Source organism: Phalacrocorax aristotelis, chromosome 3 (genome assembly GCF_949628215.1).
Source record: "Phalacrocorax aristotelis chromosome 3, bGulAri2.1, whole genome shotgun sequence".
Lineage (NCBI taxonomy): Eukaryota > Metazoa > Chordata > Aves > Suliformes > Phalacrocoracidae > Phalacrocorax > Phalacrocorax aristotelis.
The window spans coordinates 99,890,900-99,912,019 of NC_134278.1; the positions used below are offsets into that span (position 1 = coordinate 99,890,900).

At 41.1% G+C, this 21,120-nt stretch overlaps 1 protein-coding gene across 6 annotated transcripts in view; it reads right to left on the minus strand.

The window, feature by feature from the left end:
• The window catches only part of XDH (xanthine dehydrogenase), a 64,875-nt gene that overhangs the window by 6,193 nt on the left and 37,562 nt on the right, over positions 1-21,120 (minus strand). For 5 of the 6 annotated variants that reach the window (XM_075088706.1, XM_075088707.1, XM_075088708.1 and 2 more), the window contains 18 exons: positions 20,950-21,039; positions 20,115-20,284; positions 17,442-17,565; positions 16,911-17,030; positions 15,228-15,324; positions 13,134-13,258; positions 12,299-12,432; positions 10,701-10,788; positions 9,980-10,066; positions 8,379-8,570; positions 7,743-7,888; positions 7,073-7,154; positions 6,385-6,480; positions 5,541-5,669; positions 4,461-4,535; positions 3,566-3,618; positions 2,305-2,419; positions 1,585-1,650 (listed from right to left, as the gene is read on the minus strand). In XM_075088706.1, the coding sequence (XP_074944807.1) occupies positions 1,585-1,650; positions 2,305-2,419; positions 3,566-3,618; positions 4,461-4,535; positions 5,541-5,669; positions 6,385-6,480; positions 7,073-7,154; positions 7,743-7,888; positions 8,379-8,570; positions 9,980-10,066; positions 10,701-10,788; positions 12,299-12,432; positions 13,134-13,258; positions 15,228-15,324; positions 16,911-17,030; positions 17,442-17,565; positions 20,115-20,284; positions 20,950-21,039 (1,989 nt within the window). The remainder of the gene's footprint in view (positions 1-1,584; positions 1,651-2,304; positions 2,420-3,565; positions 3,619-4,460; positions 4,536-5,540; positions 5,670-6,384; positions 6,481-7,072; positions 7,155-7,742; positions 7,889-8,378; positions 8,571-9,979; positions 10,067-10,700; positions 10,789-12,298; positions 12,433-13,133; positions 13,259-15,227; positions 15,325-16,910; positions 17,031-17,441; positions 17,566-20,114; positions 20,285-20,949; positions 21,040-21,120) is intronic. The other variant, XM_075088710.1, reaches the window with a different exon arrangement.

Consider the following 21,120-nt stretch of genomic DNA (forward strand, 5'->3'; position numbering starts at 1 on the left):
ATTCCTGTGTTCCCATATAGACGTGGCTGCATTTCCCTGGCAGGTGAAGCAATTTGCAAATACACATAAACAGATATGCTGTAAACACAGGACAGGAATTTTCTGATGAATCAAAGAAAAAAAAAAAAAATCAATGCCAAAATATTGATCTTCACAAGCAGATTAACACTGAATGAGTTGTACTTGCTGATAATTCAAAGGACAAGATGACTAAAAGGACTGAAGATTACATATTTGGAGACAAACTATTTTACCCTTTCTATTTCAGTATAAATGCTTTCCTAAGTACTGCATATTCTCAGGTCACCAGCACAGACAACTGCAAAAACTCTTCCATATCCATTCAAGTACTAAAGACTTCTTTGCATAATTTTTCTACTGTAAATTTTTGGAGGAAAAAAAAAAGGGGGGGAAGGGGGAGCAACTATGAGAAGAGAATGTGCTTGGACAATGCTACATGAAAAAGCTCTGTTGTCTGTGCCTACGGAGAGGTCTGACAGGCAGACCAATCTAAAGATTTGGCACAAACATTCATTAACTCAGCTCTGTGTAGTTGTGTTCCTGCAATCATACAACATCATTTCTCTCCTGTGCCCCCAGATCCTCTGCAGCAATTCATGGAAGGACGCAGGAAATGGAGATCTCTGACAGGCTCTGTATAGGCCATCTCTTTACTCCCAGACCTAAACCAAAAGGCTACAAAGACAGAAAGGCTCCTTCTCGCCTGGGCCACTTCCAAAAAACGTGTGTCTCAGAAAAAAATGTTGCTTTCAAAGAAGTTCCATTTTAACTATTGCAGAGGTCTGCAACTCATGGTCTCCTGTAAACCCCAAATCATGCAGCAGTTTCACTAGAGTTACACTATATCAACATCTAGAGTTAGCAAGGGAGCTAATATGACTAGATGAGCATGTGCAAACATCTAAAGATTCATCTCTGGGTATATCAAACAACCCTGTGTTTATTACCTTTGTTTGCTGAGAGATACAATTGTGATTATTACCACACAAAATATGGAAGTAAGACTGCCACTGCCCAAGGAATTTGCAAGCTAAGTGACTAGTCCAACTTCTATTGAGATCCCTAAACAGCAGTAGCTGGAAGACAGAATCTACCACCCTAACTCTTTATTCACAGAAGAATTTTCACTTAATTAAATGGGACTTGATATTGACAGATAGGAGTATAAAGATCAGGTGTGTGACTTGGTTTCATATGCCACATTGTAGAAACCAAGCTTGGGATGAGGTTCTTCTGTCATATTAGTATTATCTGCATTCATTCCTTAGGCAAGACAGATGTTGAAAAGCATCAGTATGGTGGTAACTGGAGAATATCCTGTAGTCTTAATACCCAAGGCAAAAAATACCCCAACAGGATACTTCCCTACATAATTCTGTGCCTATTGCATACTTAAGCGTAGGTCAAACTGGTTTTCATAGCTAGCCTAAAACGCCTCACTGGATACTCAAATGCATTGTTTGCAAAGGCACAACCTGGAGAGGGATAATGGCTCATCTAGAAAAGCCTGAGAGTAGCGTGATCACTTTAACATGGAGGAAATAGCAACACTATTCCACTTACCTGTCCTATATCTATGGCTGGGTTCAGACTGGTACCAACATCCATAACAATGTCTGTGCGAATGTTCTAAAAGGCAGAAAAAAAGAATAAATCAGCACAGAAGGCTGAAAGTGGTACACCCTGGTCTTGTATGAGGAGGAGTAATGTATCCAAGCACTACCCACACTTGGCCAGTGTTCAACAATCTCAGCTCAACTTGATACTGACTTTTAATCTGAGTTCATCCCTAAAGTAAATCAAAGGAACTCACTGCGGTTTTCCCCAGAGATCCAATGGACCCAATTTCTATTAGTTCCAAGCTGCTAGCACCAGTGCTCTGTACCTGGGCATAACAAACTAGGGGAGATTCTGATGAAGTTTTTTCTCTTTTTTCTTTCTTTCTAAAAGTTTTCAGTGCTATTTTTAATTATTAACTCAATTCCAGTATGTTTCTCATCTTTTGTGCTAACACAGCGCTGCTATCTCTTACTTTAGCAAATCCAGTAACTTTTGCAATCATCCACTGAGTCTCCTAATATCCCTGCAGGGTAGATAATTATTGCTTTATTAGACTTTACAGATTGTTGCACTGTGGAACAGAAAAGTTAAGAAATTTACTGAAGGTCACACCAGACCAATGACAGAGCTAGGAACAGGCTGACACCCAGTATTTGTTCTAACTCCCTGTGAATGTTTCCTTCACCTAAACACAGAGGGCTATTTCACTGCTGACCCCCTCACCTTGTGGTCACCTGTCAGGCAATCTATCTCAACCTCAGAGCAAGCAACACCATAACTGAAGTAGCAGAATGGTTTCCCTTCATTCTTTTCAAAGTCGTAGCCAAGGTCAGGAATTCTTGATACAAAGAAAAACAAAACCACATTTCATTCCATGAACAGTCAAAATGAATACAAACACATTGCAACTTATCGAAATCCTTATTCACTCGTTTCATCCCTTCCGTCAAACCCATGCAGGAGTGAAAAGTATAAACAATTATAAATAGAAAATCTGCTAAATCTGCTCTGTATTTCAAAATCTGACTAAAACTATCAAACTATTTTAGCCAGCTTTATTTTCCCATGAATCTTAGGGCTTGTGATGACTATTATCAACTTATTCCCACCAATCTAGTAGCAAATATTTTGCTTTTAGTTTGCAGTTGAACATTTCTTGGAGATCATTAAATTTCAGAGCATAATCAAGTTGAACCAGAAACCGGGTTAAGCTAAGAACTGATTTTAAGCACAGTTCATGGCAAACTTTGTATATGGCTACTTATACTTTACCCGAAAACTGGTTTATTAAAATATTAACAGTCACTTGGTTAAGAGAAAAACACATTTCAGAGATGCAACAGCAATGAACTCATATTTTATTTTAGTCCTAAATAGGCCCTTCTCAACACTGCGTTTATTTTTTATGTCAACTTCTCTGCATCAAAGATGATGGATCTCTGTTTTCCTCCAGCAGTAAAGCTGACTAAGTGCCTCATTTCAGAACTGCATAGTAACAAGCAAGAGTTTAAAGTGGGAGAATGAATTTGAAATCACTGGTGTCTCCTCATGCCACAACAGACAGGATACCACTCCAGCCAATTGCCATAAGTAGCTTTGTCCTCAAGGGCAACCCCTGCTCCCTTTTTCCCTGCATGACGGTTCTACTGCAACACTATGCCATGAGGTTGACACAGAGAAAAGCCCCAGGCAAAGCTCTGATTTCATTTATGCCTTCTCAGACCTAGGTCACCTAGAGGGAAGTTAGATCTACTTCAGATTTACATGAGATCTGAACTCGTCCCCAAGAGCTGTGCTCTATCAGGAACCACAGGAAGTTAACACAGGAGAGTGTTAACTTCAGCTTAACATTTCTAGTTAGGAAAAGGAATGCAGCCCTAAATTAGAGCAGTGATAGGGTCTGTAAGGCCTCCCAGATTTTCCCTGGATGCAATCCATGCAATCAAGTAAGAGCTGTGCTTCTGCAGTGCGAATATTCACTCACCTATAAAACCCCGTGGCCGACAGGCTAATACAGTTCTCATAGGCATCTTTAATCTGGCAAAGTGAACAAGAGTTTGAAAGCAGTAATTGTCCAACCAGTCCCTCCAATATAGCTACCCCAAACACTCTTCCAGGAGAGCATGAATAGAAGGCATCCAGTGACAGACAGCTGTCACACTACCCAGCACCAGCAGTGCCAAGGGAAACATCATGATGAAGCTGCTTCCCCAAATAGCCCCGTCAGCAGCTACCAAGGGCAGAACTTGTCCATTGGCAGAGGGATTGTTTGTTCGGCTTTCAGCTACAGGTTAGACTTTCAACCTCAGAGGCAAAGGTTAAACTGAGTCATCTTGACTTCAGCGAGGCCGGGGGAAATCCTATCCTGACTTCCAAATCACAAAGTCAAAGCTCCCTCCATGAAGAGAAGAGCGTGGATCTGAAAATGGCCTGAGCATCTTACAGCACACCAATCTCCTATTATTGAGGGTACAGAGATATTACAGCGAAGGAGCACTACAGGAGGTGGATGGCAGCTCAGAGAGTCACTTTTGTCATAGAATCCCTTCACTAGAAATCAGGTTTTTCCTTGTCCAAGACTGTAGCCTGACTAGGAAGATATATCCAACCACTCAAGACTTTCCTTTGGTCAAGTCTATGATAGGCAGGCCCTGGGATCTGGAGAAATCTCACTATTCAAGTCATAACTGATGTGTTGGGGATAACCTCTTGCAAGCTTTGGTTACTTCCCTTGCCAGGTTTCTGATTCACTGTCTTTGCTCAAAACCTTTGCTAGCGAGATGCAGAAGGCCTAGAGGATATACCTGCATACAGGGTTTGACAACTGAAACTATTTCTGACAACGCCCGCTTGTCTCGCAACAGATACAAACAGCTTACCCAGTCTTCCCAGGACCCTTTGGGATTAGACTGTTTGATTGGCTCGAGTCTTTTTAAGATAGTCTGACACGCATTCTAGAAACAAAGAGATAGAGAAGTAATATTTTAAGATTTGAAAAGTCGGATTGGAGTATTAAGAGCCCTGTAAGAGTTTCAAAGAACCTTCTGTTTAAATCAATATTGCCTTTAGGACTTTAGCATATCACAAAAAAGAACAAAGTTCGCTAACAGATGTTTTGCTATATAGGAAGAAACGTTGACTGAAAAGAATTTTAAAGCAGATTGTCTGGGCTGATAGCAGAAGGGAATCCCAAATACAGCACGGAACTTTCCAGACCATAACACAAAATATCAGAAGTCTACCCATTTATACAGTAACTTTATCTGTACCAAGTCATAGCAGGACATCTTAGCATATCTAGCAAGATGATCCTATAACACTAAAAAAAAAAAAAAATTCTTGCCAAACTCAACCTACTTGGGCAAGCTGTAGAGAATAAAAACAGCCTGATGACTTCACTTCACAGGTTACAATTCCTCTTTTCTTTAAACCTGAGAATGACCAGTACTAAATGAAAACTCACATACCCTGCAAATATATGCTTTGGTAACTCCACCGTGTCAGAGACAGTCATGACCATGTCATTGTTACAGAAGGATGTTTGTTCTGAGTGCATCAGCACTTAGAGGTCTTTGGTTCTGGAGCATAGCCCACAGACTATCTGCTATTAATATTTGCAGCGCAATTTATTTGTTATAGATAAGGCTGCATTAATTATTAAGAAGCTGGCTATTGAAATGGATGCTTTGTTCTGTTCATTTTGAGTAATCACAAACACTCCATTTTAGAACTACAAAAGGACTGAAAGAGATTTTTGAACAACTTGAAAAAAATATGGTCATTCATCATCTAACGCTTCTGGCAGCTATAGCAGGCAAAGAAGTTATGAGGTATCCTGAGCCTGGAATTGCCTTTTGATGGTTATGATTTCCTTAAGTAATAGGTAAATACACGTCAATTTTTCATGTTCTGGAGTCCTAGCTTATAACCCACTGGTTTAAATAACTTCACTTCCGTACATGGACAGCCATTCCATTGATGTCCGCACTGACAGATGCAGCTGTCGGGGAGGTATTTGGGACAGTGTTTGTGCTCGTCTCACTGATGTAAATTTTGGATGTGGGAACTCCCAGTGACCTGCTAGCAACCTGCAGAGCAAAGGTAAACAATTGGTAAGTAGCTTTTCTTATATATGAGCATTATCATTCATTGCTTACACTGCTAGGATCCACACTGCAACCTCTACCCTCTCCCATCCTAAATTTCATTTTTCTTGAAGACTCAGTTGATTTGGTGACTTGAGAGCTAGCCAGAAAGTTGTTAAGTTTGCTGTTCACAGACTGAATATGTGCAAGCACGTACACGTACTCTTCTGCCACAATGACAGACATTTACTTCATTATTGTGAGACTAAATTCTTCTCTCAACAATTATAAGAATCAGAGGATAAAGAGCCCTAGTAGATTTCCCTTTCATTTCCCTGCCAAAGCAATGTTGCTCCCTTAGGCCTTTTTAACTACAAAGTCATTAGCATATGCAGATAAATATGTTTGCAATATGACTAATTTTTGTATAAAATGTCAGCTGTAGTTTTATGGGATGAAATGAAGTTGCCAGAGATGCTAGATTGTAAGCATAACCTGCATTATCTACATAACAAGAGTTAAGATGATGAATCTAATTCTCATACTCAATAGTGATAACATTCTGGAAATGTAGCACTGCTGCTGAAACAATTAAGAGGAATTAGTAATGATTTGTCACCCTACACATGCACATAGAGGAAGTGTCAAACTATCTGAGGCAATACTATAGAGTCAGTGTAGTTTTTCTGACTTCGGTTAAGTCCAAACTTGTTATTACCTGAATCATTTTCGTGTGAAGTCCTTGACCCATCTCAGTCCCCCCATGTGTAAGTAATACAGAGCCATCTGTATACACATGGACCAGAGCTCCAGCCTATAAAAGGGAACATTAATCCAAGAGTCATCATAAATTAATTAGTCAAATACTTAGCAGATTTCAGTTACAATCCACTGAGAAAATTAATTTGGAACTAGACCAATGCTGTTCTTTGGTGTAACTAAAGCTACTAGTTTATACCTGAGGTGAGTGGTTTAGTCTCACCAATTCATTAGAAATTCCAGTGACATAACAAACATAAGTCAGTCTTTCAGCTCAGAAAGCAGGAGAAGTAAACCAAACCTGCCCCCCTGAAACAGAGACGCACCTGTCACCTGAACTTGCTAACACCACTGACAGTCCATCAAGAATGCGAAAACACAGGAACAGTGTTTCAACCATTGAGGAAGAGGGAATAGGCAGGGAAATTGACATAACAATACCATGGAAACATAGCATTGTGGTGTCTTTTGGACAGTCTAAACTGGTAACTGTAGTGTTGCTCATTTTGGTTTGAAAAATGTGTGCTCTTTCTTACCTAATTTACTACTACTCTGGAAAGCTCCAGTTTGGTACAAATGGAGGAGGGCCTGGGGGAGGCAGTATAAATCTAGCTTCACTACTGAAAAGACGAATGACGCTTACAGACCTGGTTCAGAAACGGGACAGTGAAACTGATGCCAAATTTGGTAGGAATGATGCATATCCCTCTCTTCTTCCAGCGATTCTGCCTGCAAGGAAAGAACATTATTTGTATATTCATGAGATTTTCATCGCAAGTCAATACTACGCTTCCCTCCGACAGCTTGGGTATCACAGCAGAAATTAAATACCTGAATGCAATATAGACAGAATTAATCAGTAATTTTTATGAAAGATTGGCTTTGTTTATGGGTCCAAACAAGAAGAAATCCAAATTGAAGATGGTCCCACAGGCATTATAGAAGCAATTGTCTGGACTATTAACTATTCAGTTAATAACAAAAAAAAAAGCCTATAAGACAGTGGAAAGCCTAAACAAATTTCGTTGATAGCTATTTGAAAAGCATAGCTGGACTTAACAGACCCCCTCTCTCCTTTGCTACATTTCCCTTAAAAAAATCATGTCATGCTAGGTCTGATTCCTGCCTTATTTAAGCTACCAGCTCACTGATACAGGTTTCTTCCCACAGTGAGCATGAAGGAATTTCAAAAAGAGAAACTTTTAGAAGTCACTCTGCAAATATAAGGTCTGTCTTCACATCACTCCATTTGCTAAGAGAACTTCAGAAGTTAGGCAACAGGTGCACCCAGTAACATGACAGCTCCAGAACACTCACTTGTTGAATTCTTCAATTAGTTTCTTCCTGGCATGATAGCTAGAGCTCAACAAACACTCATCCCAGCATCTTCGTAAAGTAAATCCCTCCAGTTTTTGGTTAAAATGAGTCAGGTCTCCTTCATTATAGAGATTGAGCTTCCGCACCTTTCCGAAGAGACATATAAAGGACATGCCAAGTTAAATGCTTCAGACTAGGTCTTTTTAAAGGATGACAACAAAAGCAGGTTGGTTCCTAGTTTCACTCCACTGCTCACTCTACGGAACAACAGAATTAACAGACATCTGTTTATGGGGAAATGGGGACAAAAGCATTAAGGCTGGGAACTTTCAAGAGAGATTGGGACTTAAGCACATTGTGAGATTAAGGTACCTAGTGCTTTTGGGCTTTTCTTTTTTTTTTAATATCTATCCTTAAAGCAAGGTGTTACATAACAGGCTACTGAGGGAATTTAATGAAGCAGAAGATATTCCATGCTATAATGTAGCTGTCATACAGAAAGTTTGAGATCCTGCCAAGGGCTTTGCAAAAATGAAGCAAAAGCTTTTATGCTTAATAACTTTCTAGTGGTTGTGTCCAGCTCTCAGAGCTTGTTCAAAGGCAGCACCTCCCTGAAAAGTGTCAGTGGATTTGTACCTCCTCAGGTGGCAGGCCACACTTCCAAGCAAGGTCACTCATCCAGCACTCAGCAATCATCATTCCTTGGGGCCCTCCAAAGCCACGGAAGGCTGTGTTGGAAGGCAAGTTGGTCTTGCAGACAATGCCCACGCTACTGACATTGGGGATGTTGTAGGAGTTATCCAAATGTAACAGGGCTCTGTCTATAACCTGGGGAAGAGAGGGAATGAGGGTGGACACATTTTACATGAATCACATGTCAGACTTCTTACTAGCTGCCAAAGCCAGGCTGGGAAGCTCTGAAGTTAGTTTACAATAACCAGCGCTTTTCTCTTGCACACTGCAGCTCTGCTGTCAATGCACTGAGGTGCAGCTACTACTCCCATTTGCAATGGGGTGTCAAGCAGTATCCTCCTGAGGGACAGGGCAATAAGCACACTTCTCTGCTGGCTTTTATGACGCTGGGACAGACGGAGCTTCAAGGTCCTTTGTTGGCCCTGGGCTCATGCTGAGCCAACTACTACTAAATGCCATTACCCACCTGGAAGAGCAAGAATATTCTTTTAATTATACTGAGTAATCTGTTACTGGACAAGTCTTGCTGATATCAAGTGACTCAGCAGCTGGGCTCTGGCAGTAAGGGCAACTATATGAAATAAATATTTTCAATAGCTACATCTAAACTGCAAGATTTGAGATTTCTGTCCACTAATTGTTCAACCTGGGATAGGGCCAGAGCTTCTTTCTGGCTTGTGTTCCCAGATTTCCCTTCCAGCAGCAGCACAGAGAGGAGATTATGTACATCGCAACCTTATTTCAACATGGAGCACTTTCCAGTCCCCTGATTCAGATACAGTCAAAAAGAAAATTCACATAGATCTAATCTCAACCAGGCCCTTACTTTATGGGAAGACACTTGCCTGCCATACTGCTCTGCACAGCACCAACCACATTGCTAGCACCAAAGGTGGCTCTGGTAGAGAGCTCTTGCAGTTCTCTGCTACTGAAATGGATTCATTTTGGTAGAAAATTATCAAAGACTCAGTGGATTAGAGAAAGGCTAGAATAAACGTGACTGACGCTAGGCTATTGGATTGATCACTCACTTGACAGAAAAGGAGACATTTTTTACTCATCAGCATACCAATTCTTAGAGACAAACTCAGAACTCAGGCCCATTCTTGTCCTTAGTGCTTGTGAACCCAGTGTTAGCTTTAGCCAGTCCTTAACAAGCTTGTTGATTTAGGCACTCTGCCCTCGTCAGCCTATTGACTTGGATGTTTCTTATTCTAAGGGATTACCTTTCCCCAAAGCTGGGGAACTATCAGTCATCTTGCATTGTGCAACAAGTTTCCCATCACAGCCCTCTGTAATGCAAAGCAAACTTTCCTGACACTTTTGCCTAATCCAAGTTATTGCAACATTGATAAGAATTGTGGCACATGCCAAGGCAGGTGAATTGGCTCAGAAAGCAGTTGCAGAAGCTCCAAAAACCCATCAAGGTCTGTTTTCAGCCATGTCAGAGAACAGGATGTGCAAGCAGTGCTGTAGGCAGCAAAGCAAAAGGTTGCACAGGGAAACGTCTTCCAGCTAGTTAGCCATCAGAAAATTTTACTTACACCATAAGAGAGGTCTACAGAGTTGCCCCCATTGCTGTAGTATGACACCTCCAGACTCTTGACTTTCCCATTCTTCATGAAACCAACCTGTCAAGAGAGTCTCCTCACTAGTCAGTTTTCTACAAAACATTCTGTTTCATGCTTCCCTCTAAAAGCTGAATGGACCTCATACAAGCAAAAGGCTGACTGTCCTCTGCTGCAGCAGCACAGGACAAGTGCAGGCAGCAACTGAGGAAGCTTCCCAGTAAGGGGTCCACATATGCATCTTAATCTTGCTCCAGAGAACTCTTCTAAAATAAGTGCTGGCCACTTGTCATAGATATACCTTCCTTAACAGGCTTTTGCTCTGAAAAGCAGAAGCAGTTGGATGGGGATTGAAGAGGAAAGGAAGGTAACAAAAACAAACAATAGTATGACACTGTAAACAAACGGGGAAGCATCTAAGAGCAGTGTGATTGTCAACAGGGACAAAGTCTTGGTTGCAAGGGCAAGGAAAGCATTTATGCTGAGGTCACAAGAAAGGAACCATCTGAACAGAAAGAACTTCTGCAGTACTTTAACAGGAAAAATGCTCTAACCCAGCTGAGCTGATCCATCGGCAGCAGAGGAGATCAGCAGTGAAACAACCAGAGCAGCAATTTTTTCACAGTATCTTACTACTTTCTGATATTTCAGGTGACAACACTGAGACAACATGCATTCATTTCATATGTATGCATACCTTGTACCTGCCCAGGAAGGGATGTCTCCCACCACTTATAAGCATGTCTTCATCTCGATCAAGCATGCACCTTACTGGGCGGCCAGTTCTGTTAGAGGAAATATTTATCAGGCAAAGCCTAAAATGCACAATATAGTTCCTACCAAGCAAGACTCTCCTCTTTTTTATTAGGATTGTCTTTCCAGAGTGGCAATGGAGAATTACTGGTAAACTGCTTGGTTTATATATCTTCCTCTTAAGAAAACGGCAATATTGAGGTTAAAAAAAAAACAACAAACAAACAAACAAAAACCCCAGCCCTTAGAAGGTGGGACCTGTCGTGAAAACTCTTGTGGAGACTTTAATAATAAAAAGGATAGTTTCTTACCAAGACAGATGCTAATAACTGAGCAATTACTGCTTTCCAGACTGTTTCTCAAGGCACTCGCTTGGCTTTGCAAGAGAGAATGCCATATGAATTACAGAATAATGCTAAACAAAGTATTAACTAGCCTTCAATTTGACCTTGGTTTTTGTTTGCTTATTTATTATCTGAGGAGGGAAACAAGGAGGAGAGGAGGAGTTGGTCTTCATCTTCTAACAATTCTGCCTTCCCAATGCCTCCCCTCAGGTTGTAAAAATATCTAGGGAGTGCCATAGATGTTATTTCATAACCTCTGGGATATAAAACAGTGGTTTGGCTGGCAGAGATAAAGGAAAGAAAAAATATGTACATGTATTACTGATTAATTAGTGGAAGCAGGTGGTTTACTCAGAACAGGAAAAATAAATCTGAATTAAGTACAGAAACTTCACTTTGGCTGTTCTCTTCTGAAGGTATTTTATCAAATTGCTGCTGTGCTGCTAGACCCACCTAGCACTGCCAGCAGGGTACATCCTCACCTACGAGGGCAGTACTGGGAAGGGCAGTGTTACACACAGCGCACAAATGTCATCTCAGAGGCTGTGTTCACTTATAACCACAGAAACTTGCACAAAGATGAGCACATATCAAAATACTCTGGGTTTTGAACAAAAAAAAAAATCCAGAAACCAGAAGCACATTTCCAATCTACGCTTCACAAATGCTTATGGTCTAGTTTCATTCCCTGAGCTTTCAGGGGTTTGAAAGGAGTGAGTTTCTGTTCAGTGGCCTGCCACCCTTCCTAGGGAAAAATCCAAAGAGAGGGTTTGCAGAAGAGCAGAGAAACAGCGGTGCAAGGCTGGTGTAGTAGAGTTTTGAGCAAGGAAGAGACTGTCATACCTCTATTATACAGAACAACCAGCATGGCTAGTGCTGGATTTTAAAAGGGTTTGAGGTGAAGTGGAGAGGCAGATAATTTGAGATACAAGAGTTTTCAGAGAACACCAAAGGGACAGCAGAGTAAGGGTTTTCTCCCCCTTTCCTATCAAAAGCTGACATTCCCACATAAGCTTAGCCCCTCTCAGCAGGTTCAATTTCTCCTACCAGCTAAGAGCCAAGACACCTCCTTTGGGAATCCTAGGCTTGCTATAAGCTGTACAGTAAGAAGACATGAAGAGTCTTCAAAGTGCTCCAGAAAGAGGCAGGCTGGAACAGTCTGAAAGGAAAAAGCCCTGTTCCCCATACCCAAACTTACTTGAAGGCTGCGACAGCCGCTGCAGTTGTTAAAATAGTATTCCTAGTCTCTTTTCCTCCAAATCCTCCTCCCATTCTTTTCACTCGAACCACAACCCGATTTGAAGGGACTCCCAATGCATTAGCAGCAAACTCCTAAAGAAAAACAAAACAGCAGAACATGTACAGAGCTGACCTGGTGTTAGGAACTAGATACCAACACATTGCCTTTCTGCAACCGTTGCAACAGTACAAATACTTTGTTACACTGCAGATCCTATTGGTCCTGCAATTGGATTTGATGCAACTGGAACCAATAAGCCCAGTACGTCTTCCGTGAGGTGGGAAGGCACACAGTGCCTCAGCAGATTCAGGAAGAGGCTGACATGAGATGAGATTATGAAGACATAGGTCTCATTTAGCACAGGGTTTGACGTCCATACCACTGTGACCATTCTCCTCACTCTATTATGAGACCTTTGGACAGTCTTGGTGAGTCACTAAACAGGCCAAAGAGACCCCATAGTGCCAGTTGCCTATCTCACAAGATAACAGAGTTGGCGTATACATAACTCAGTGTTTACATCACCTCTCTTTCTGATATATCATTCAACAGCCATGCCTACTGACCAGCTGGCACCCACGCCAGAAAGGGTTAAGCATTTAGAAACACCTCTGTCACCTGGAAGTGGATTCAGAACACCAGTAGGATGGATGAGGATTTTAGATCCCATACCCAACTCTAAGCTTATGTGTTTTTTTTATTCAAGACAAGATAGGACCAACTGTAAACTGTTTATCTAGTCTGAAACTGAGAAAAAAAATGCTTTTTAAGTAGCAGATCAATGAGACAGTACCTGTGTCTTCATTAGGTTTTGGGTTGATACAAAGAGTTCCATCTCACCATCTTCCCCCTTTGGCACGGCCACAGTGCAGTGAGTTTCCAGATAGAAATGCTCCTGCCCACCAAGGTACATCTCCCCTAGAAAATTGAAATAAATTCCCCAAAGATAGTGTGTCCCTGGTGTTATAAGGCATCTCCCATCATGTGCTGCCTGCAAGCTACTGCCCTTTTGACATGTGTTAAATGACAACCTTTTGCACTGCCCAGCACTGGATATCCCTAGCTCTAAAACTGACACTTCTGGTTTGAAAACTGAAAAGAAGAGAGAAAAGAAAAACAAAACAAACAAAAAAACACCAAAAAATCCAGACACATGTCTCCCCCTCCACTTTCTAGAAAACTTCAATCCAAAACACAAGTGGCTGGCATTTCAAAAATAAGCCAGCACACCATGCCATTGACCCAGCATCCCTTAAGACGCAGTGTTTGATGCCTTTCAGACTGCTCTGATAACACCACTGAGATGAAGGATAAAAATAAATCAAGTATAGTCTATCTGAGCAGATCAAATACAAAGTTAGAGACTTTGAAACGGGGGAACAAAAACAGAAACCCAAAATGCCTTAAGATCTAACTGGGAATCAACTCTCTGTCACTGCATGTGTTACCTAGCAGTGCTGAGGGTACCACTTCCAGTCATGCTACACACTATTAAACATCAGAATCCCCCTCCTTTCTCAGTCATGGCCCATGTCTATTCAGCTGCCATGAAAATTAAAATTCAGAGCAGTTCTCAAAATCCTGTTCCTCTCTTCCTTTTATTCAATTCAGCAACGACAAAATAGCTGCCTTCTTTAGATACATCGGTGATAAATGCACATTTGTCTGAGACAACGCCTACTCTGATATGTAGCAGGGGCCTTTCTCTTGTCTCCTCAAGGGGGTTGGCCTGACATTCACACAAGATTGCAGCCTTTTAAATAACCTATTCTTCTAGCTCAGAAAAATTTCTGCCTCGTCTGGCACAGTGTTTTCATTTTGTATATTACAGTGCACTATAAGAAACAGTTAACAACAGCTTATGACACCCTTTGAAGTGCCAGCACCAATCGCTGACTGCAGAGGAAAGTCTCAGCAATGCATATAAAAATACAACAAATGACAGACCTGGAAATGGGTGTTTTAGTTAAATAATGCCCCACTTTCCCCATGGGGAGGTTAGGGGGCATGCTTCTCTAATCTTCAAGAGTAATCCCTTCACAACCAGGCTTTGTGTCTGTAACTGATTTAACTTCCCTCTCAGATCTGTAAGAGGGATACAACACCCTGTTTTCGATAAATACATAGTTCTCCAAAGGTCTGATGTTTGAGACTCTTCCTTTCAGCAGCTATTGATCAGTGATACAGACACCAAGCAATGACATGGGTCTGACAGAGTATTCCAGTTCACAGCTCTGGCACTCTCCACTTCTAACACATAGAGGTTTTAAGCAGTTGTTGATAACTGCAATGTTTACCAATGTCTCTACAACCCGCTTGGCAGACTCCAACTGAATGAAACCAAGAAGCACACAAAAGAAACACCCTTCCTCAAATACAGACCAACAACGTTGAGAAAGAGTGACAGAGCAGTGCCACGTTCTTCATGATACCTGCGGCCACCACTGTGGGTGGATCAGGTTTACAGACACATGTATGTCCCATTTTCATAAGATACAGTCGTATACCAGGTTAAAGGAAATTGACTGTCTGTAAAATTCAGGCCAGACTGTGTCTGGACAGGGAAAAGCTCCTATATGGATATGTTTCATGGAAGGAAAAAAAAATGACTTTGTAGAATATTTCCTTAAGAAAAATGTGTCCTTACATTGGAAGAGAGTGTGTACAGGGGCATAGCTTGGAGCATCCAAGTTTGAAACCAAAATTAAATTTTTCACAAGCTATTTGTATACAAACAGTTAGTTGAAACTTAATATGAAATTAATTTAGTCCCCCCAAGCCTTACTTTCATGAGTTCAGTATCGTATGCATAAAAAGGAAGGTGGCAGCTTGACTTCTTTTGTCAAAAATATCCTATCTTAAAAGAAGGATTATTGCTTAGTCTCACCTTCCAAAATGTGATCAGATTCTTCAAATCCTTTCTTCACATCTCCTTTATTAATCCTCTTTATAGACTTAAGAAAGGATTGTTTCTCAATAGCTTCCTAGGAAACATAATGACACAATGAAATTTTTGTGGAAGTGGAGTGAAAACAAAGCTTCCTCTGACTGAATAAGAAATACGCAAGATAAAAAGGACAAAAACTTATCAGACACTAACTATGGTAATAGCCAAGTGACTTGACTTAAAGCAGTACTAAATAATTTTTGGCAACACAGCAATTTCACAATAAGCACCATAATTGGAAAATCTTGGGTTGTTCCTTGTGACCCATTTTAAATTACAGACCCAGAACCTCAAGGTCTGTAGATACCAAAGCTATGACTTACAACTTATGTTAACTATAGTCTGAGGCCCAGAAGGGGGGTGAATGGTAAATTAAAAAAAAAAATAATAATGAAGTGAGGAAAATAAAAGAGACAGAAGGAGAAAACTAAATCTCTCAGATGGGATGAGAACTTCTGCAGAAATAGTTCACTTCTGAGCTAATACACAATAATCTTTCTTGGGGAAGTTTTACTAACGCATTTCACTTTTGCCAAAACTGAAATTTTCCTTAATGACAAAAAACCCACAGAATGATCAAAAAACAACAACAACAACAAATCAGCACATTTCTGGCTCCACTCTCGTCTCCTCTAGTTGAATATACAGCTAGAATCCTCAGAAAGGAAAAGTTTTCACACACTCTTTGTGAACCCACAAATCTCGCAAACAAACCAAACCTCTGTCCACAGATGACAGTCTGTACTACACAGTGCACAAACTCTTTGTATTTGCATGAATACAATTCACATTACAAAATACATGGTATGAAATACTGACCATTTAAAAAAATTAATTAGAATCCCATGGTTCTAATTTCTCCCCAGTAAGAATGGCTTCATGCATTTTTTCTCATTTCTAGATGTGAACGCTGTGTTAGATATTAACATTTGCTTTTATTGTCATATAAGGAAATCTTGTCAATGAGCCTTCTAGTTAAAAAAAAAAAGGCATGAAATGATCACAAATTTCTTCAGCTTTGAGAAAAGCCACTTAAGGGCTGTGTCCATATGGTCAGTGGAAATGTTCACAGTGGAGAATGAACTCCTGAAAATTAATTTAATCAGCTTAGAAACTAGACTAATGGTCTGCAGAAATCTCAGAGGAGTAATGCAGCGACAGAGCTAGAAGAGATGTTTTCATACCCTATTATTGAGTGTTATAAATCAGAGAATGAAGAAAGAATGAACACCAGTGAAGCCAGCAGGGTCATACCAGAGAATATTGAAAGCAAGTGCCTGTGGGTAAGAATGTAACTGACAGTAACCTTGTTAATTTAAACAAATTTGTGCTGAGCACAATATATCTACCAGATTATATTTTAATATATTTTTAATACATTCTATTTTTATTTGGTTTAGCTTTAAAAAACACAGAACAAGTTAATGGACTCCCAATCAGCACCACATCAAAGGTTTGTACTCTTTCTATTTAAATATACAAATTATTCCTTCTATCCATATCCTGCTGCACCCACAAAGACTAAAAAACACATGACCAAATAACCACATGTGTGGGAATAGAAGTTAACTGGACATCAGGGAGTCTCAAGCTAACTGCAGAAACAGCTGTGAGACATCTTACCTGAATTGTGACAATAGGTTTAAGCTCTTCATAGTTAATCTTCACAGCTTTAGCTGCTCTTCTGGAATGTTCTTGTGTGTCTGCAAGAACTGCACCGATGATATGACCAACACAAGTGACCTACAGGCAAAGATTAGGACCCGCTATCCTTTGGTGTGTATATATATGCAGTAACTGAGAAGCTCAAGATAATTCTCTTCATCTATTCCTTTTGTACAGTTTTTCATCTGTCTTTTCAGACTGGTCTATTTAAAACTGGTCAAGGGAAAACAATCACAGACAACTTTGGACGCTAAGCAAGTGAGCCTGTCCCAGTGGCTTGCAGCCTAGAGGAGAATAGTGCAGATAACACAGAGGAGAGGGGCATGGGGCAACAGGGCTCAGGCCTTACTGAATTTGGCACCAAAATTTCTATTGACTTCAGTTTAGTTCAGATTTATCTCTGTGTATGGTATAGGAATTCACTGGGCAATATGAGAAATCTTATCTCCTGAGCAGTGTGATTGAAAAAGGCTATTCCTAACAACATACCACATCCTCAGCAAAGACAGTCTCATCATTAGCAATGCCAGTGATGTTACTTCCAGGAACATCCTTGGCGGAAACAAAACACACAAACCCAGGAACACGCTGGGCTTCAGATGCATCTACAGAACTAAAGAAAGAAAGGAGGAGAGGCAGCATTATTATTTCTCATTTTTCTTTTTATCAGCACTTATGAGATAGCAATACACTTTCAGGCTTGATTCCCTGAAGTCTGGCTATGCAAAAGAGGAGGAGTTTGTCACAAGAATACCATGTGAGACCAATGCAGAAAGGGCAACATATTACACTAAAATAATTTATGATCTATATGATAATCTGAATCGTGACTGGGAGTCTGCTTCTTTGAAATATACTGCATCATACAACTTTTCCCTTAGACATATCTGAACTTGATCCAATCACCATGCATAGTAAAGATGCCTTGACACCCTTCACCAAATACAGATTGCTGTTAGTGATGGTATGCCTCCACTGTCTTGGCTGCCGTGATTCTGTGAAGGTACGACTCCTCCCTGGCTATTGACAAACATGAAAAATTCCTGCAGACACATGTCACCTACTGTGGGTTCACCTCTAGAGAAAAATGTGGCTGTGAGTCAGGGAGAAGTTGTTGAGTATCAGTCACAAGGAAGCTGCAGAGTATTTAAAAGGATGCAAAAGAAATGCCATTCCAAAAGACAAAAAGCTTCATGAAAGGCTTTCTTCGGTCATCAGCAAAAGAGGTATCTAACCAAGATGCTTGTCTGCTTGAATCATATACAGGTTTAAAACTAATTGACAAGCAGGACAGAAAGTAATTAGAAAAGTGCAATATAATTTAATTTTTATATGGAGCATTTCATTAAAATTGTATTATAAAGGACTTCCAAGCTCTTTTTCTGATATTTTGTCATTGGCTACATAATTGACTTGCTTGACAAGGGAACTGTTGCAAATACAAAAGCTGTGGCCCTCTTTCTGCTAACTGAATGATTTATTGTCTTCTGTAAATTCCTGCAATTTTTTCAGCCTGCTTGTTTAGATTCCTGAAACTCTGATACAAACTGCGTGAAAGTAGCTGTTTATGTATCCCAGTGAGCTACAGACCTTTTTAAAAAGACATTACATGTATGAATGAACTTTCCCACATGAACTCTTAGACTGCAGCAACTGCAGACAACGCTACTTTTCCTTGGAAAGTTCACTTTCCCGTGCTTCTGCAGTAACTCCTCAGACACAATCCCCTGACAGTTTCCCTTAGTTGGAAATACAGAGGCAAATGATTTCTAATTTATACTTGGTGATAAAAATCTAACTTGGGTGAAGTGGAAGCTTTTGGAGCCAATATTTTGACCAGCAAAACTGTAGACTGAGATACTTTTGTCACCTGAAGAAATATTCTACTACTTCCTCTACAGAAAAACACAGACTCACAGCTTGAAATGTGAGTGGACAATGCAAATGCAGAGAATGTGTACAGCAGCCTCTAGAAAATACTGCATATTGTGGCCACAGGCATAGATCTGATGCTTCCTCTATTGCCTCATTGGCACTGGTAGTAGTAACAATGATTATGTTTGCAGCACTCATCAATGACCACGTTGCGACACCCAAGATTTAGCTATGATATAACAGAGCAATTTCTTTCATAACCTGGGAGTCAGCTACTACATCTGTGCATCCATGACCACCACACTGCCCATCCCACGTTAGACCACTGTGGGAAACCTCTGGACGGGAAGCCTACGTAGGCAGGAAGTATTGCCTAAGGAACCAACAGCACATAGCACGGCTATTGAGGATGACACGAGGCAATGTAACGCAGTGTCCCACGTCAAATCAGCTGAGGGCAGATGAGAGCCTGCAGAGCCACCACAATGCAAATAAAATTAGGGATTGTGGGGGGCAGTCAGTCCCACAATATAACAGTATTAAAACTCAGAATGTAGATGGCATTACCTGCCAGGATAGGCATTTTAGAGTTGGTTAGTCACTATTGTAATAAATTATTCATCAGTCACACCCTGCATGGACAAGATGTTTTCAGAGGCAGCTGCACTTCCAAATACTGCCCTATCCACCTTGCTACAGCCAAGCACAAACAGGTCTACATATAATAGCTGAAGCTAACTCACATAGGACTGTTATGCAGAGGGCTTGATCATAGCCAGTGCAAGCAAGCGTCGTGCAAGGCAAAAACCAGAAGACAGTACACACAGAGCTTACTCACCGGTGCTGTGAGCCACAGGACTGCTGTGGCAGAACTGCATGTTACAACCTAAATTTTTAGGCAGATAGGAAAGAGCATGGTCAAGCTCCATGCTCTGGTTAGTGATTAAAATGACATCTCAAACATTGTGGTACTCTCTTACCCTGCTCCTTTTTAATCCTGCATGCTTGAGTATAAGAGACAGGACATGCAAGAAGGTTGCCTAGGTCTGAGGGCTTTGTGCTTCAGCAAAGCTTGGAGTTTGGTGTTAATTCCCTCGTATTCCCACTGACACAGACTTGCAAGGCAGCTGTAACACATACAGCTCACTCTGTATAACAATGTGCAATGAACTGGAGTTCCCACTAATGCTAAAACCTTTCCCTCACCTGCCACTTGACAGGTCAATGTTTTCTAAGCCACCAGGCACTGGATGGTTCCAATATTTGAAACTCAGAAGCAACACTTACAGGATCTTAGCATGGGCTTTGGTGCTGGTCACCAGTGTTAGATACAGCTCATTCTCATAGTGAGGGATGTCATCGCAGTAAACAGCTTCTCCACATGCTTGTTTGGCTGCTGAAACATGCATCAAAGGCCGGCCCACCATATCTTCAACTGCCTGCCCCCTGGGCACTTCCTGGAGTAAAACATATGACTGACTACTACTGCTCATATTGCAGGGGGCAGAATCATCGATGGGAGAGCAAAAGGCACCATGAGACATTCTAGCAAGATGGGGAACGGGATGGGGGCTCAGTCCTGTGGGAAAGGACGGTAAACAAGATGGAGTAGATACACAGAATGGGCTATGGAGAATTAAGTAAAAGGGGTTCGTTCAGGGTTTGAGACTGTTGTGGAATAGAAGGGTGTGATGTGGCAGCTTGCATAAAAGGTTCAAGTTCTGAAGCTGGCTTCTACTCTGAAAGCTGAAGAGAACAGGTCATTAAAAGAGAAATAAGGAAGAAGATGCATCCTGAATCTGAAGCCTGTGAAATGCACAGAAAGGCAGGCTGCAACTAGGGAAAGCAGAAGGGCACTTTCAGTTTGGATATGGAGGTGGGTGCAGGAGGAAAGTGCTACCCACAGCGATTTGTATCAAGCTGTACATGTCAGGAACAGTCTTGGGTAATGAGAGGAAAGAACACTGCATCCTAATGCAAGGACTGAGCCCCAAATAGAAGCCTCAGGAATGGCATTATATAAGTTCACGTATTGCCCATACTCAGGGAGACAACAAGATAAGCAGCACAGTTTAAGCTACAGAAAAGCCTGGGTCTACATCATGCAGGTAATCCTACTTACTTGGAAAAGCTGGGCATTTGCAATGGGATCTTTGTGAAACAGCTCTGTAGCACTGATGTAGTTCGAAGGGATGGGCTCACACAGATTGTTCTGCCAGAGACATATTAAAGAACAATCATCCTCCCTGCCAGTCCCTTTCTCATGTTCCCCAATAGCCCAGGATACTCTCCA